The following is a 15736-nucleotide window of genomic DNA, read 5'->3' on the forward strand; positions in this document are numbered from 1 at the left end:
CATCACTAGAAGCGTATCTGTGAAGACTAGAGTCATTCTAGTTGTACTACTGCATGCACAGCCTCAACAGCAAATTGAGACACCCCCCCTCTCTCCATTTCTAAAGAGCCTCCCTCGAGGAAGGGGGGATCTTTCCATTGCTCAGGACAGAATGAATCTTTCAAATGTGTTTTGGAGGCCAAAAAAAAATCCCACACACCTTAGTACTATCCAAGAATAATGCCTAAAAAAGTAATAGCCGTGTCCCCCCTGGCTACACAAAATGACATCACGGGTCCTTCCAGACCTGAGCTGCAGGTTCCCCTGGGTCCAGCCAATTCAGAGGTCTTTCTGAATTGAACATACACATGATTTCTGCCCTCTAAACATCACAGAAGCCATTAATCATGACCTCATGGTGTACACAAGGAGAAGAAAGAAATAGAAAGTGCCAAACTTTCTTTTAAATGCCTCTTGCTCTTTCAAGTATTTCTCACCGAGGCAAGACATTTCATCCATGTCTACTTCTCTCTCCACTATTCTTATAGCAATCACCAAAGAGACTGTTTATACAGACATATATGTACATATATATATCACAAATACGTGTTATTATCATAGAATCATAGAATCATTAAGGTTGGAAAAGGCCTCCAAGATCATGTGGTCCAACCACCCCAGACCACCAATGTCACCCACTAAACCATATCCCTAAGTACCACATCCAGCCTTTCCTTGAACACTCCCAGGGACCATGACTCCTTGGGCAACCCATTCCAGTGCCTGACCACTCTTTCTGAGAAGAAATTTATCTTAATTTTGTACCTAAACCTCTCTGGCACAACTTGAAGCCACTCCCTCTTGTCCTATTGATATTTATCTGAGAGAGCAGACTGACCCCCAGTTCCTCACACCTTTCTTTCAGGTAGTGGTAGAGAGTAATAATGTCTCCCCTGAGCCTCCTCTTCAGACTAAAGGTAAAAGGACAGATCTAAAAGTATCTGAATTTGAGAAAGCTTAGCTTTTAAGCTGATAAGGTGTCAAAGACCAGTGCTTACACACTCTCAGAACAGAGCATGGAGCATGAACCTGCTCAGGAGCAGATACAGGGAGAAAAATGAAGCTGGGAGGACCACAAGTTCAGTGCAGCTGATACAAAGGCTTTGTGCATTCCACAGTATATCAATAATATACCTCTTGCTAGATACAAAAAAGTTTTGTCAAAGACTCAGGAAGTACCAAACAAAACCACAAAGTCTCTGAAAAAGTAAGCAAAACAGTTCCAGCCTACTTCAAGTTTAAACGTATTAACAAAATCAAAAGCAAGGTCTGACAACTGGTTTCCCCTTCCCCCAGTTTAATTCTGACCGTGCTCCATTAAAGTTCAAAGATGGCTTTAGCAAAACTCAAAGGCCATCAAAGGAAAACAGCTCACAGTTCATACTCCCAGACAACTTACGGGTCATTTCTCCCCTAAGGAAGCTTCTGAATATAGAGCAGAAACACCCTCTATGAAGTTTCCAGAATGGAAACCAAAATATTTCTCTGAGGATATTTTTCCTCTGCTCTTGGGCTGGTAACCTGATGTGCACCTTCTCTCTTGAACTTTCTTCTCCGGGTGCTGGCAGACAGCTGACCCTTCAGAGGGTCTCAGAGCAGCAGGGCTGGCTGACCCCTGAAGGCAACGCAGTCAAATCTGATTTATTTTGCATTTTCAACAGACCATGAACACGAATGCAGCAGGCTACCACACCTCAGCTGAAGGAATGGATTAGGCTGCTCAGCTTCCAACCCAAGTGCACATCTGACTGTGCCTTAACAAGACGGCTCCAGCATGCCGTAGGGGTGAGCACCATAAACCCAAGACTGCAGGTGCCACTACAAGCTGACGTAGGAGTTGTTAGCCTCTCCTGTGCTGTTGGGCCCTCAGGATCATGTTGCAAAAGGGTGTGGAGATGGCAAGCAATGTGGAAAGCAGTGGTCAGCCTTGGGCGTTCTTCATCTCCTATGTGTTGCTCACTCTTCATGGTATTGCACACAAGATCAAATATAGGAAGAGAACTGACACATTTCTGTATGTTTTGGAGGTGGCTTTTACAGCTACCCTACTGAAAGTCTAGCTTAACAGATTCACTTGATGAAAACAATATGCATACTCTTAATAAATTAGAGACATCAAAAAGTGCTAGGATATTAATATATCACAGTGACACATCTCAGTAAAGATTTGGAAATGGAGACAGAAATACCAGTGGAAGACAGTAAGATTTTATAGTGTTGGTGTCCTTAGGCCAAATCTATCCTTTACAAAACTGTGCTGACACCATTAAAGACACCCCAAGGGTGAATTAGACCCATTACATCTTACATTACATAATGAGATCCATATAGGGGAATTTCTTTACAGCTTTGCTGCCACAGTTCCTAGTGTTAAATAGGATTTGTACATCTGTACCTTCAAATTAAGTTTGTAAAGTATTTTGAGGCGTATATCACTTAAACTATGTAAAAGTAATTTGTGAAAGAGATTTCCAAAATATACATGCTTTGGTCTTTGGCCTAGGCTGTTTCACAGCATTGCTATGTGCTGTTAAATTGCTGCTGTACTCCCACTCAGGACAGGGATACACTTCCTGGGTGGAAGAAGTGAGCCCTAACACATGAGAAAAAAAATACATAAAAAGAGTATTTTTATTTTCTATTACATAAAAAGCTGCTGATACCTTGCAATCTCCAGAGAACAAAAACCAAGTACTGTCCCCAGGGCCAACTATAAAATAAGCCATTCACATGCCAAAAAACTCTTCCCAGCAAAGCCCTCTGAAGCCACCTCCATCAGGTACCAGAGAAACAAAATGCAAGGCACAGCACTTGTCCTTCAAACTATGGGTTAATTCAGGGTAAAACAGCATACATCCAATGAACCTGAAGGAGGAGGTTAAGTAAGACTGCCTGTAGGATTGCAAGCTCTCTGCTGCTTTCTAGCCTCCAGAATAGAGCTCAGCTTGACATTGAAAAGCTTTGTAGAGGTTGGTCATTCTCTCAAACTTGACACACTCATAAATCCAAGGCGCTGTGCAGCCAGGCACAGAGTTGTTTTTTTTTCCAGGATGAGAACACATCTGAAACAACACGCTCAGACAGTATGGTATTATTTACTTACAGCTGAGCTGAGGAGATCGGGTAGCAGCCTCAGAAATTATCCCAATTATTTGAAATTGCAGCATATTGTAAGAATTCTGTCAGGAGAGACGAGTGCAAGGGACCGAGTAGTGGGGAAAATTAAGACTTTTTTTTGTTTGTTTTGTTTTAATAAAGCCAAATGTACCAAGGCATGTATTCAAAATAAGTTACTAAAAACCATTTTATAAACTAGCTTTAAAATCTCTTAATAGCATTAGCTTACCTTCTGTTGTGTCTGAAGAAGTATATATGAACCAATAATGTCCTCATGAGATTTCATTACTGAAAAGGCTCATTAGAAAAGGCATTAAAATACTAATTACCTCATAAACTATTTAGTTGTGTACCCACTGGGATAGTACTTACGAGTGCTCAAGCTCTTCATAGATCCAGCTAATCAATTAATGCTCATTACAACCAGAAAGAGCATGCAGACTGCAGCATGCAGGAGAAATAAATAAGTCAGAGGTTAGCAAAGAAAGTGACTTGGCTGTAATAGAGCTTTCCTTTGTAACACAACTGTTGTCTGCTACAATTTAATTTTAATCAGCCTTTTTGGTACTTCTGGTAATGTGATTCTTCTCGTCGCAAGAATCTCAGCTATCGCTATTGCTCCGTTAAGTACATAATTTATTGTGGGAGATCACATGGCACGTGAGAGTCAAGCAGGCAGGTACAGTGTTCACTGATATCATGCCAACATTACCTTTAGGGTGTGTAAATGAAGAGGAGAGGGGATTAGGGGCTCGTCTGTTGTGTTGTTTTTTTGTTTTTTTACCTTCAAAGAACAGAAATCAAAGCCCAGTGCCAGTGCCTACCCTTCACCAGGACTGGAGAAGGGACAGGAGCCCTCTGCCAGTGAGAACCAGGCTCTCACAGTGCTTAACAAACACCTAAAATGTCACTGAAACAAAAAGCCATTGCAGCCAACCCCTGATGTTGCCAGGGAAGTGCCCAAGGAAGGGTCCTGCCGTACACCCTGCAGAGAGGGCACACATATTCCCTCACCACAGGAGCACCAGGACTGCAGATGCTCTCCCCCATCTGGGACATGGCTGCCCAGAACTGATTGCACCAGATAAATGCAAAATAGACAAATTCCCAGTGACTATTGTTTTCATTGCGGAGGGGACAAACCAAAAGGTGGACTAGTAAAGTGAGGAAAAAGCGACTTCATCCAGCTGGTCATTGCCCAGGTTGCGGTGGTCAGGAGCCCTGAGGCTGGCCCTGGAGAGGAGCACAGGACAAGCACAGCGAGTCACAGCTACTTTATTTGGATTCTTGTGGGAGGTATTGAGCTAGCCTCATATTTACCGGTTTTATTAAGACCAGCATAAACATATCCTGAATTTTAAGTGTAGTAGAAACAGAAGTGTTTACTTTCTAAAATCTTTAAAATGAGATCAAGCTAACTTATTTTTTGAAATGAAGGATTTGGGTATCCTTGGATAATCCCAGTAACCACAAATTTCACCAAGGGAAATTCATTCCAATTTCAATTCTCAAGCAGCAATGTAGTTATGTACAAATTTTAGCATAGACCCTAGATTATCTCTGGGACCTCTTTACTCAACTAATTCAAACATTGCTTGGATCAAGTTTCCAATCAAACTAATCCACCACTAATATCATTTAGGAGACCAACAACTCTCTGCAAATTGAAGTAGCAGAACATATTTCCCATTACTCTTGCAAATGGCAGTCATCCTAAATTAATGTTATTAAGGGATTTCTGGGCAATATATGTGAATTTTCAGTTACTCATTATTCTTCAACATTTTAAAGTACTTCAGGAAAAGTAGTTTCTTGACAAAAGATAAGGTAGTTCACAAATAAGGGGATGAACAAAGTTAGGCAAATAGGGTAGGTAAAATTATGCTTGCACAGTAAAAGTGCATGGAATGAAGGAAAAGAAAAAAGAAAAAAGAAAAAAAAAAGAAAAAAATGTACACACAAGCACATGTGTACAAACACGCACAACTGCAGACATTTGACCAACAAAGCTGGAGCTCTTCAGATCGTCAGCTGTTAGTACCTCCTACCACTGCCTCTTGTTTAAATGAATTTCCCAGAAAGACCAGAATTCATACACATCCAGATATTAATGCTTTGGCAGAATTTGTTTTATTTAAGAGGATTCCAAGAAGAATGTTCACTCTAGCAATGAAGTTATAGCAGTATCTGCCACAAAATATAGCAGTATCTGCCACAAAGGCACATTTTTTTCTGACACACACCCAATGAACACAAGCACCAGCCTTCAGAGCAGCTGTATATGTCCATCAGATCAAAAGCAGATCAAGATTTCACCCCCCACCTTATCTTGAGTATCTCCTCGCTATGGTGTTGGCAGCCAAAACAAAGTTCATGCTTAACCTCATCCTAAAGAGCCTCTGTTAACAGTCAGGGAACACAGTCCATCAGCTTAACATATATTTCTCCTGAACCACAAGCAGCACATAAAGCAGACTCTAGTCAAATCCAGTAATGATGCTAGGTATTTTGGGAAGAAGAAAAAAAAAAAAAAAAAAAAGGCAAAAGTTGGCACAGTAAGGCAAATGTCATACTTTGGTGTATAGTAGTGTTCTGTCAGAAGCCAGACATATTAAAAATATTTACATAATTTAAAATAATTTGTACAGGTCTAGTAAAGTCTATTTTGGGCTTTGGGCTTTAATAAAAGTTTAAACATTTGCTAGATCCCATTGGACTTCATGTGTAACCTTGGCATTTGAGGGCAGTATTGAGGATATGCCATTACTAAACTTTTCATATTAGCATGAGTGTGAACTGAAATACCATAATAAAAATATAACAATATTTCTCGTGACTTGAAAACAGCACTGGACTTTGTATTTATTTCCAGATGGGAAACTAAAAATGTACTCTATGTTTGCACATGTATACTCAGAGGTGGCTTTTAGTCTAATTTAAACATTCCAGAATAATGTGGCCTAAATATAACAACATGAATCATCCATCAGTTTCAAGGAAATATCTGGCAATTTTTCATTATGAATCACTAGGGACAGGTACCAATACCTCTCACTGATACTGAAGAGTTAAAAACACCTGGTGAATGCTTGGTATGACAAATCAATTATAAACATCTCCTGGTATTACTTTGATAATCATAGAAAGTAATTTATCTTTAAATATTACGTAATAAATGCCTGCAGGAAGCAGAGCTGAAAAATTAAGTTGGAAAAATTTCCTATAAGATGCTGGAAATGTGCAAACACCAGTGTGCAAAAAGAAGAGACAAATATGAACTGTATCCTAAATAAAAGAATGTCAGGATTGGGACTAAATTTTAAAAGTATTCTTTGATGATAATAAAAGTATTGCCTCTGATTTTTAAAACCAGAGGAATGAGAAATTATATTATAAGCTGCTTATGGTGCTTTTTTTCCTTTCTGAATACCTATTTTGAAAAATTAAAACGTAAAGAAGAGAGTAAAGCAGAGGAGAGAAAAGGTTGAGCTGCAGGGTAAAGTTGATATTTTGTTTTTAATGATTTCTAGTAGACTGAAAAATAAAATAAAACTACTAGAATCATGGCTTGCTATTTTATAGAGGCTTTTTTTTTTAATTGTTTTAAAGCCAAGCTTTTATAAATGAGAATGCAATATAATGGAGGTAACAGTCCTAAATTAAAGTACTTCCACACATACATTGTTACTAAATGAACAATTTCATGCTATATTAAAACAAGATTTTTAGAACATTTTTCCATATGATGTTGTGAGTGGGTATCAGTGTGACCTCAATATATTAAATAGGAGAAAAAAAAACACACCCATGACTAGAAGAGGGAGGTTTTGCATAAATTAAGTTCCATTCTTAAAAGACTGATAGCCTTTTAGCCAAATCTTTGAAGTTCACTTTTAGCTGGTCAAAGTCCATGTTCCCTGTGCCTCTGCCATACTCACAGGAGATGATTCCAGTTACATCAAGTACTTTGCTTTGCTGTCCTCTTTGTAGTTTAAGTCAATTAAAATAAGGTAAATTATCTAAAGCAGACTAATGCAGAGGTGCCCACATTGCCAGAGAAATTGCAAATAGTCCTCAGCACATGAGCAAAATGTCCAGAGTAAAGATGCTCTGATCCCATAGGTGAACTATGCGGGAGTCGTAGTATAAGCAGGTACAAAGCACAGAGGACACGAGACCAACTACACTACATCCCATGCTGTCTCACTACAGAGCACATTTGGGACAATTATTCATGACATTTCATGCACTAAAATCCCAGATAAACATTATTGGCCAGCAATTTGCTAGCAAAAAACAGAAGCGGAGCAAAGTTTGCAGCCTAAGTGTTTCCAGGGTGGGAGACCCAGTCTGCCCCAGTTTTTGAATTAGCGCTTTGATAACTCTCCAGACATAAATCAGAAAAGTTGTACTAATGAACATCTGGAAGACAGTATATAACCCTCCCACCGCTGAAAAGTGTCACTAGCCATATTTGACAGAAGAAACAACAAATGCTGCGAGCATTTCCTCAGACTGAACACAGCTTGTAGCAGTATTTCAAATATGCCTGTGATCTTAGAAAGAGCTCTAAAGGGGTATCCGTTAGTCCTGGTTTGGATATGGTTGACATTATGCAAAAGTAAGTGCTCTCCTGAGATTTCAGTGAAAGCCACAATGCCAGGGAAGCTGATCTCACAAGGCTTCCATCATCTCAGATGACAGAAGTCTCAGAAGATCAGTTAATTTTTGTCATTCTGAGCCAAAATCTCATCAGTAAAGTTCAGGAAATTTCAGGGGCATTAAATCCAAACATAAACCATCATCTCTATGTGGATTTGAGTTCCGAATTTGAGTTTGCACCCACTCCAAGCATGAGGTGTTTAAAGCCTTCCCGTTCTTTCACTAGTCCTGTAAAATACTGCATTTCAATAATGATACTAATATAGCAATATTAATAATTAACAATAACATATATTAATTATATATATATATAAATTCAACTTGGACAGAAGCTGTGTTTTCTGGAAGCGGCAGGCAGAAATTCTTCTGTGTCATTTCAGTTCTTTTTCTGACAAATTGCATGGCCTCTAGCAAGCCACTTCACTTTTCTCTTCCAGTTCTTCAACGGTCTAAAATTATTTATCTCCCAGGAATGTTATCATAATTAATAAACTGCTTCATTAGCTACTGCACAGCTTTTTGAAAATGCCTTTTAAGCATGTCCATAAAGAAGAGATTTATTGTCACGAGATTTTGCTTCCAGCTCTCGTGTCCTCAGTGGTTAAAATATGGAGCTGGTAAAGGGTCTCACACCATCCCCTCCGCCCTGGAGCCCATCGCTCATAATGAGGTGCACTTGTACATCCCAAGCAAATGCCAGACTGAACACGCAGCGGCCCGAAGTGCAAAACAACTTCCATTATTCATAGCTCTTGCAAAAATCTTGGAAAGTGAAAGCTGTACAAATTCCAAGCAAAAGACTGAAATCTATCTCTACGAAGCAGAACTTCCCTGTAAGACAACCTTGCTTTTAGTTTTATAATTTCCTTTTTCCCTGGCTTCAATGCCATAAGAATTTACTTTTATTTGTACCAGCTCTCCCTGACACACAAGTTTACACAAACAAAACCTTTCCTGGAAGGGACAGCTCGGCACCAAACAAGTCACCCTCACGTATACAGATGCATCTGACTTAAGTTTCAAAACCTTACAACAAACACACAAGAACCAGATCCAGCAGTTCATGTGTTGGGCTAGTTGATAGCTACAGCAAGCAAACATTAGGATTGTATTTCAATTATTGCCATGGTTACAAAATCAGGGTGGACACTGGAGGAAAAAGGAGAAAGAGAAACAAATGTACAAAGCCAGCAAATCCTATGAGGAAAGAGAGGGTGGTGGAGAAAGGGATGAAGGAGAAAGGGTGGACAGTTGGTGAGGGATGCTGGGTGGGGGAAAGAGAGGTCATTCTAACACCCAGCTGAATAAAGGCAAACAAAATAATAAAAATTCAAGTTCTTCTAGAGAGATAGTGCTGATAAGATCACTGCAGGATAAAGTGACACAAAGAAAGAAAAATGCAAGGAATTGTTACAACTTGTGGCTGCAACAAGCAACGTGATTTGTATGCACTCACTGGAAGTGAGATCAAATATTCAACACATATTTGCAGCAGCTATGAGCAACTGAACCAGCTCTCTTCTCTATTTCACTGCCTGAGCCACTGACAGCTTAAGAAGAATTAGTTTCTACTGAGTCTAGTCCATAATCCAGCATTTAGGCATGACGGCTATGAGGTCCTGTTTCAGTAAACAAAACAAAATATGATTAGCTTCACCCATAACGTTAATACCTTAATCCACAGCAAGGCATACTGTCTACAGGCAAAGCTACTGCTCAGGGAGGATTTCAAAGTGCAGATCAGGAGCACACTGAAAGCTTGGCTTTGGTAACTCTAAAACATAAGCACCAACATAACAGGAGATACAATTTCAGAACAGTGAATTTTGTCAACAGTTTAACTATTCAACTCTCTCTTCTTCCTTGAAAACATTTCTTAGTTACTGATAGAGGAAATTGTGTCAATATTATTATTATTATTGTTATTAATCATTTGGAAAGCTTCCTTTTCCATTTTTTCCCTTATGCAGCTTTCATTGCTTTCTTATGAAGGACAATATGAGAAATTGCTGCTGAAAGCTCTACAGAGATGTGACACTTTTCCTTCAGCTCAGTGGTCCAGAACCCATGCTAAGGAAAGTTTTATGGCCCTGAAGCAGTGTGTATCACTCAATTAAAGTGATTCCTTTCCCTTTCATCTTGATATGAAAACACTGGCTCCAAACCATTATTATACATAACAAAATACTTGCAGTCATGAAACGTTAAGCAGCTGAACCTAGAACCTCAGTGGCTTTGATCCTGCCTGCATCTCCTGTCTGCAGCCAGTATCAAAACCCCGCAGCCCTGGGCCCACTCTTTGTAACCAGCTGAAATTTCCTTCCCAAGAAGCCACAGGAGCTGTCCCAATATACCACTGCTATTGTAACAGAGCTCTTGTTTCCACACGTAGCAGCTGCTAAAATATTTCAGCTGAGCATCTTACTGGGGCAGGGATAACAGCACACCCCAGTGATTTCTCCCTTTGCATCATTTGCACCACCATGACTCATGGACACAAAAATGAAAGTTATTTCTAAAATACAAAGGGCACCTGAACCAGGTCTGCCTTTCTGCTGGGATGGGTGGCTGACTGAACATGGACTGGGATTTTCACAGCCACCAGCAAGATCTGTGACCCATATGAAAATTAGTTCTGATGACAACTGTCTAACCACAGTTTCTTCCACTTTTTGCTTCCTCCTCCTCCAAAGCTATTCAGCATTCTAAGGTAAATTACAAGGTTCAATTAATGTGAATATTCACCACTGCAATTGTGAACATACTCATTACTGGCTTATTACTTTTCCTGTTACGTTTTTACTCTTATACCTGATAGATGCTTTCAAATTAATTTTCTTATCATTACTGTTCAACCTAGTAACACATAGAAGGCAAATACACTAACCCACAACTCTGTATACTTTTGATAAGAAAATAACTTCTTAAAATAAAAAAAAAAGAGAGAGAGAGAAAAAAAAAAAAAAAAACACAGATTCTGTCAGGAAGGCAGGCACAGCCAAAGAACACATATTACATTTTATTCAAATTTTATAAAACTATGTATCTGGCAAGGGGCAAAGGGACAGTGAAAAAGAAGAAATGAACAGGTCAAATCAAAAACTGCATTTTAAAGTCAGATTATTTTCACTGCCAGTCTGCTCCTTTCATAGCTCAAAAATCTCTACAGCTAAAGATCAATGCTTCGCAATATTCAGATGGAAAAGCATCACCTCCACAGAAAGAACCGTGGTCACACAGCCTTCCAGTGGTCCTTCACACACTGTTTATCTTTCAGTCAGGTAGCCCACATGGTATTGCACTTCCCAGTTATAAAACCCTGGATACTCTGAAACTGCAAACCAAACTGCACGTAATCAGTATACTAAGCGAAAGGCACAGCCAACAATTCCAAATTCCTAATATTCCTAATAGCCTACTGAACCACATGTTAATATGCTACACGTGCTATTCTGCATATTTTTGCCATGTACACTTATGGCTGAATGTTTCCTCCACTTTCCAATGCAATATATTTTAATACAAATTCAATGGGTGTTTTTGGTGGGCAGCATAAGGGTTTTATCCCTTCAGCTCTGAGTCTAAGAAGAAAGTGATATTGATTTAGATGTTCACTCATTCATTTTATAGGACAGTTTTAAAGCATTAGGTGATAACCTAATTGAGAGGCACGCCATGCAAGAAACTGAGATTGTTGTGATAATTTAAATCAGTTCTCGAATGTCATCTACAATAATTTAATATGTGAAGTTACACACTCCAGAAAAAAAAGAAAAAAGAAAAAGAAAAAAAAAGAAAGAAAGAAAAAAAAAAAAAAAACAACACGGTAAATGAGCAACTTTGGAAGCAGTGAAAAGGCTTTCTAGAAATGCAAGGTAATACAAATTAAATAAATTGTTTATTATAGAAACATAAAATTAATGTAACCCATTCTGTATGTTTGTGTATATGTGTTTGTATATGTATGTATCTGATAGACTCCTATTTCCCTCTACAAAATGACTGTGTACCAATCAAGGGAACAAATCTTTTGCCATCTATCTGCTGTCTCTAGAAAACCTGGCATTATACAGTATCCATACTGATATTATTTATCCATATTTATTTTAAAGAAGAAAATTAAATCACCAAACAGTATTACTTCTGCATACCAAATCATACTTGCATTGCTCAGGTACACATTTTGATGTGCACAAGGCCAGAAGGATTCGGCATCACATCTGGGTCTCCCATCTAGAGGAGCCTGTCCTGCATTCTTTCATGTGGGCGCAGAGAAAACGCGGATCCATCTGCCGTGGATTTGTACGGCTGATGAACCAAGCCCAAAGTCCCCCAAACTTCTCCAGTTACCACAGTCATTAGCTGCAAGCAGCTTCGATGACTTTGTTTAGCGCTCAGCACATACATTCTTTGCCGCATGCAGCCAGCCAAATAGAACACATGCAGTACTGGATCTGCTATCAGTAATGGCATTAGCAGAATCTAAAGAAATCTGAAATTCCTTCCTAATGCAGGACACAAACCAGTAAGGTACTAAGCACCCTCATTTTCCACTTGTTTAAAAAAATCACCGGAGTATGTAAAGTCTCATGCTTTGAGCATGAAGCTAAGTGAAACAGTTAATAATAAGAACAAACATGCCTGTAATACGGATGATTCAGATTTATAATTCATGAACTTACATGTAAGAAATAATTTTGCTCTGAATATCCTACATTTTTTCCACTTTGTGCTCATGCAGGGTATTGCTAATAGATTCATATTGTTCAAGCAGTGGCTAAATGAGGAGGCTTTTTACACTGCATGTGCACTCAAAGGAAAACAAAGTAGAAAACTAGAATATAGAATATTCATAAATAAATAAATAATCCTACATTTGAAAAGAATGGTCCTGGAGCTCTGAATTATACCTCTTAAGGGTGAATATGTGTGGACTTTTTCCACCCCTAGAAGTGTGGCAGAAAACCCCTTGTAAGTGAAGGTGCTGTGTGTTCACTACACTATGTTTTGGAACTGATAGTAACTTCTCTGAAAGAGCCATACCTTTACATGTTAGGTTTAGGGACAAAACCTGCTTATCCAAATTTAAAAGTAGTTTGTATTAATATACAGTTTTGGATATTAAACTGCAGAATTCTCACCATATGCACTAATATTTTAATCTTGTTCTTAAGTAGCCTCACATTTCCAGTAAAAAAAAAAAGAAAAAAAAAAAAAAAACAAGGCAGGGGGTGTGGGGTGGGGGGAGTAAACTCCAGAACCTTTAGTCCCCAAAACAGATGCCAGCTTGGGATTTATTTAGCCAAGGAGTATTTAGCTTGGCTCAGCCTCACTTGAGTTGAAAAAACACTTGCCTATTCCAAAAAGTTTTTAACAAGCTCTGCTGCAGATGCTGTTGCCATTTGGCATGTCACCGTCACTGTGTGGTACAGAGGAGAGAGAACTCTTGACCACAGGTTTTCCTTGGCCAGGGGAGCCAGAGTTTTTGGCTATTGCTGCTCTTCTGACCAACTGGCTGCATGTTTACGGAATGTGGTTTTAGACGGGGTGTTAACAGAGGTTGGGTTAATAGCCTAACCCAGACCAACAGTGAGGTGAAGGCATGACCTATCCAATCTAAGAAAACAGAGATTGTATATTTTGCTGCTCTTAACCAAGAGCTTCTTGCATGCACCGTGCCTATAGACAAGAAGATATTTTTCTTTGCCTCAGGATAGATGACAACAACTGTAAAAGCTGTACCAGTCATGCAAAGTAGAAATATATAAAAACATGTGGTTGCTTAATCTTTGTCGGCTTGATTTCATTCTCTCACTTATGACAATTTTACCTTGGCATAATGCCACTGAAAGAAGTTAAATGAAGTTACTCCTGTTTTCCACTATGATGAGATATCTTGAGAGGATAAAAACCCTACAGAGTTAAACTGCAAACTTCTGTCCTCATATTTCTACTTGCCAGCAAATGGCAGCTCTGAAACTGGAAAAGCCTAAGTGTTTCAACACTGATGAACTTTGTTCCAAGGCATTAGTGCTGAACACCTCTATGAGAGTGCATATAAAACTGGGGAAAGCTGCCCACATGTAGCCTAGTTTACTGACGCTAATCCTATAACAGTGCAAATGCCTGAGGAAGCCTTGACCTTGTAAGACATGTAACAACTTCAAAAACACCATGACATTTGACTCCTATCAATAAATTGTTTTTGTCTGAATTTTGGCACATCTTTCTGATGGCAGCACCTTTGTTGCACTTAAGCAAAAGAAAATATCCTGGCTGTATATATGTCATTCAGTCTACTTCTCTAACCCTGGCGTTACACTGACACACCATGTGCCTATCCGGAAAAACACACGGACTATGTACACTCCCTCCTCATCAGACACTTTTTACTTCACTGATGATTAACTGACAATTTCTTCAAGCCAAGTCGTGGAGCACAGACACCATCAGAGAACCAGCCAGACCATTTGTTTAAACACTGCTAATCTGCACCAAAAGTCCTATTTAACATGGTTCGGATCACATAGCCGACACTTCAGTTCAGTTCCCTCTCACTGAGAGCTCGGCTAGGACTAGTAACATCTTGAAAGTTCATAGACTAAACTGACACAAAGGCAATTTACTGCAGCATATTAAAAAGAGTGTAACATATGACTAAGAATGAAGTAAGCAGTGTCTGGCTACATCCCCCACTGTCTGGGTAGCCAGTATGCAAGAGCAATATAAGAAAATAAACTATATATTTTTAAATTTTCCATATTACCATTTTGGCTTCCGAATGCATTGGAGGGACTTGAGGTGAAGCACAAGGATTATTGAGGTTCGGCCCTTGCATTCCCATGATGTTGGAGTTCATTGACATTTGTCGCTCCATCTTTTAAAAGAAAAAGAAAGAACACGGTTTCGAAGTGTCTACAGACATTTGAAAGAATTTATGCCTGGTTTCTAGGTAAATGGACTCAGCTTTATTTCTTCAAGTCATGACGGGAAAAATAACAATCTGTGTCATGAAGTGCATGCGTGTGTGCACGCAGGCGTGTGTTTCATCAGAGTCGGCCCTGAAAACTCACAGCCAATTATAAAGAATAGGATTCTTTACTAAACAAATGTAGCAGCCACCCAGGTTTGCACTTTTTTGTAATGATTTTCTCCCTTTCAGTATAACAACACTCGGAGTTAAGTGGTTTTAAAAGCATCACTGTATAAAGCTGTGGCTTCTCCTGTCAGTGCAGCCCAACTTAGCTAGTTAAAAACATAAATAAAAATCCCCAATCTTGAGTTGGAAAACGAGTTGGCTCTTTTTTCTTCACTCAGCTTGCTCAGCTGAGAGGAGTTTTCCATATGTCTTGTAGGGGAAGCTTTCATGTACTGCTGATGCAGCACAAAATACAAAGCAGGACTCCTGGCTATGTAGAGCACTTTTTGCAAGCTAAACTCACCATGTTGTGAGTGAGGGACGCAACCTAATGGCAGAAAGGACTAGATATAATAATTTCCTGTGGTGCTTTCCCTGAAAAGAGGCAAGTGCTGTTACACTGCTAGTGTTCGCTCAGAAGAGTCAGAGTGACAAGTAGTGTTATGGTGCTGCTTACAGCCACAGCTGAGCATCCTGCCTCAACTCAGGTTAGTCTCTGAATCTTTGGCTCATAGAAGAAAGCAGCAGCTCTGCTGCAGGATGGGAACAGCTCTATCTGCGGGATAGGAGTGGCTCCCACAGTGATCTTCTCCACAGTCCATTCAGGAAGACTGTGGGGCAGGAAGACTCACATCTGTGGGGCTCTCAGCAGAAGCACACCTGCTTCTCTGCAAGCAGAGCTGCCCAAAGGGCTCCCCAGCAGCAACCTGAAGCCCCTGAGCTTACAGTGAAGCAGGATGTTTGCTCCATTTCAGGTTCCTTAGTAATCATGCCATAAAA

At 39.6% G+C, this 15736-nt stretch overlaps 1 protein-coding gene across 5 annotated transcripts in view; it reads right to left on the reverse strand.

Moving 5' to 3' along the window:
- CREB5 (cAMP responsive element binding protein 5) overlaps window positions 1-15736 on the reverse strand; it is a 260054-nt gene that overhangs the window by 56832 nt on the left and 187486 nt on the right. For all 5 annotated transcript variants that reach the window (XR_011806957.1, XM_038174831.2, XM_072033516.1 and 2 more), the window contains one exon: window positions 14585-14695. Coding sequence is in view for 4 of the 5 variants with exons in the window: in XM_038174831.2 (XP_038030759.1) it covers window positions 14585-14695 (111 nt within the window). In the remaining variant the exon portion in view is untranslated. The remainder of the gene's footprint in view (window positions 1-14584; window positions 14696-15736) is intronic.

This window comes from Anas platyrhynchos, chromosome 2 (genome assembly GCF_047663525.1).
Source record: "Anas platyrhynchos isolate ZD024472 breed Pekin duck chromosome 2, IASCAAS_PekinDuck_T2T, whole genome shotgun sequence".
In the NCBI taxonomy this organism is placed as follows: Eukaryota; Metazoa; Chordata; class Aves; order Anseriformes; family Anatidae; genus Anas; species Anas platyrhynchos.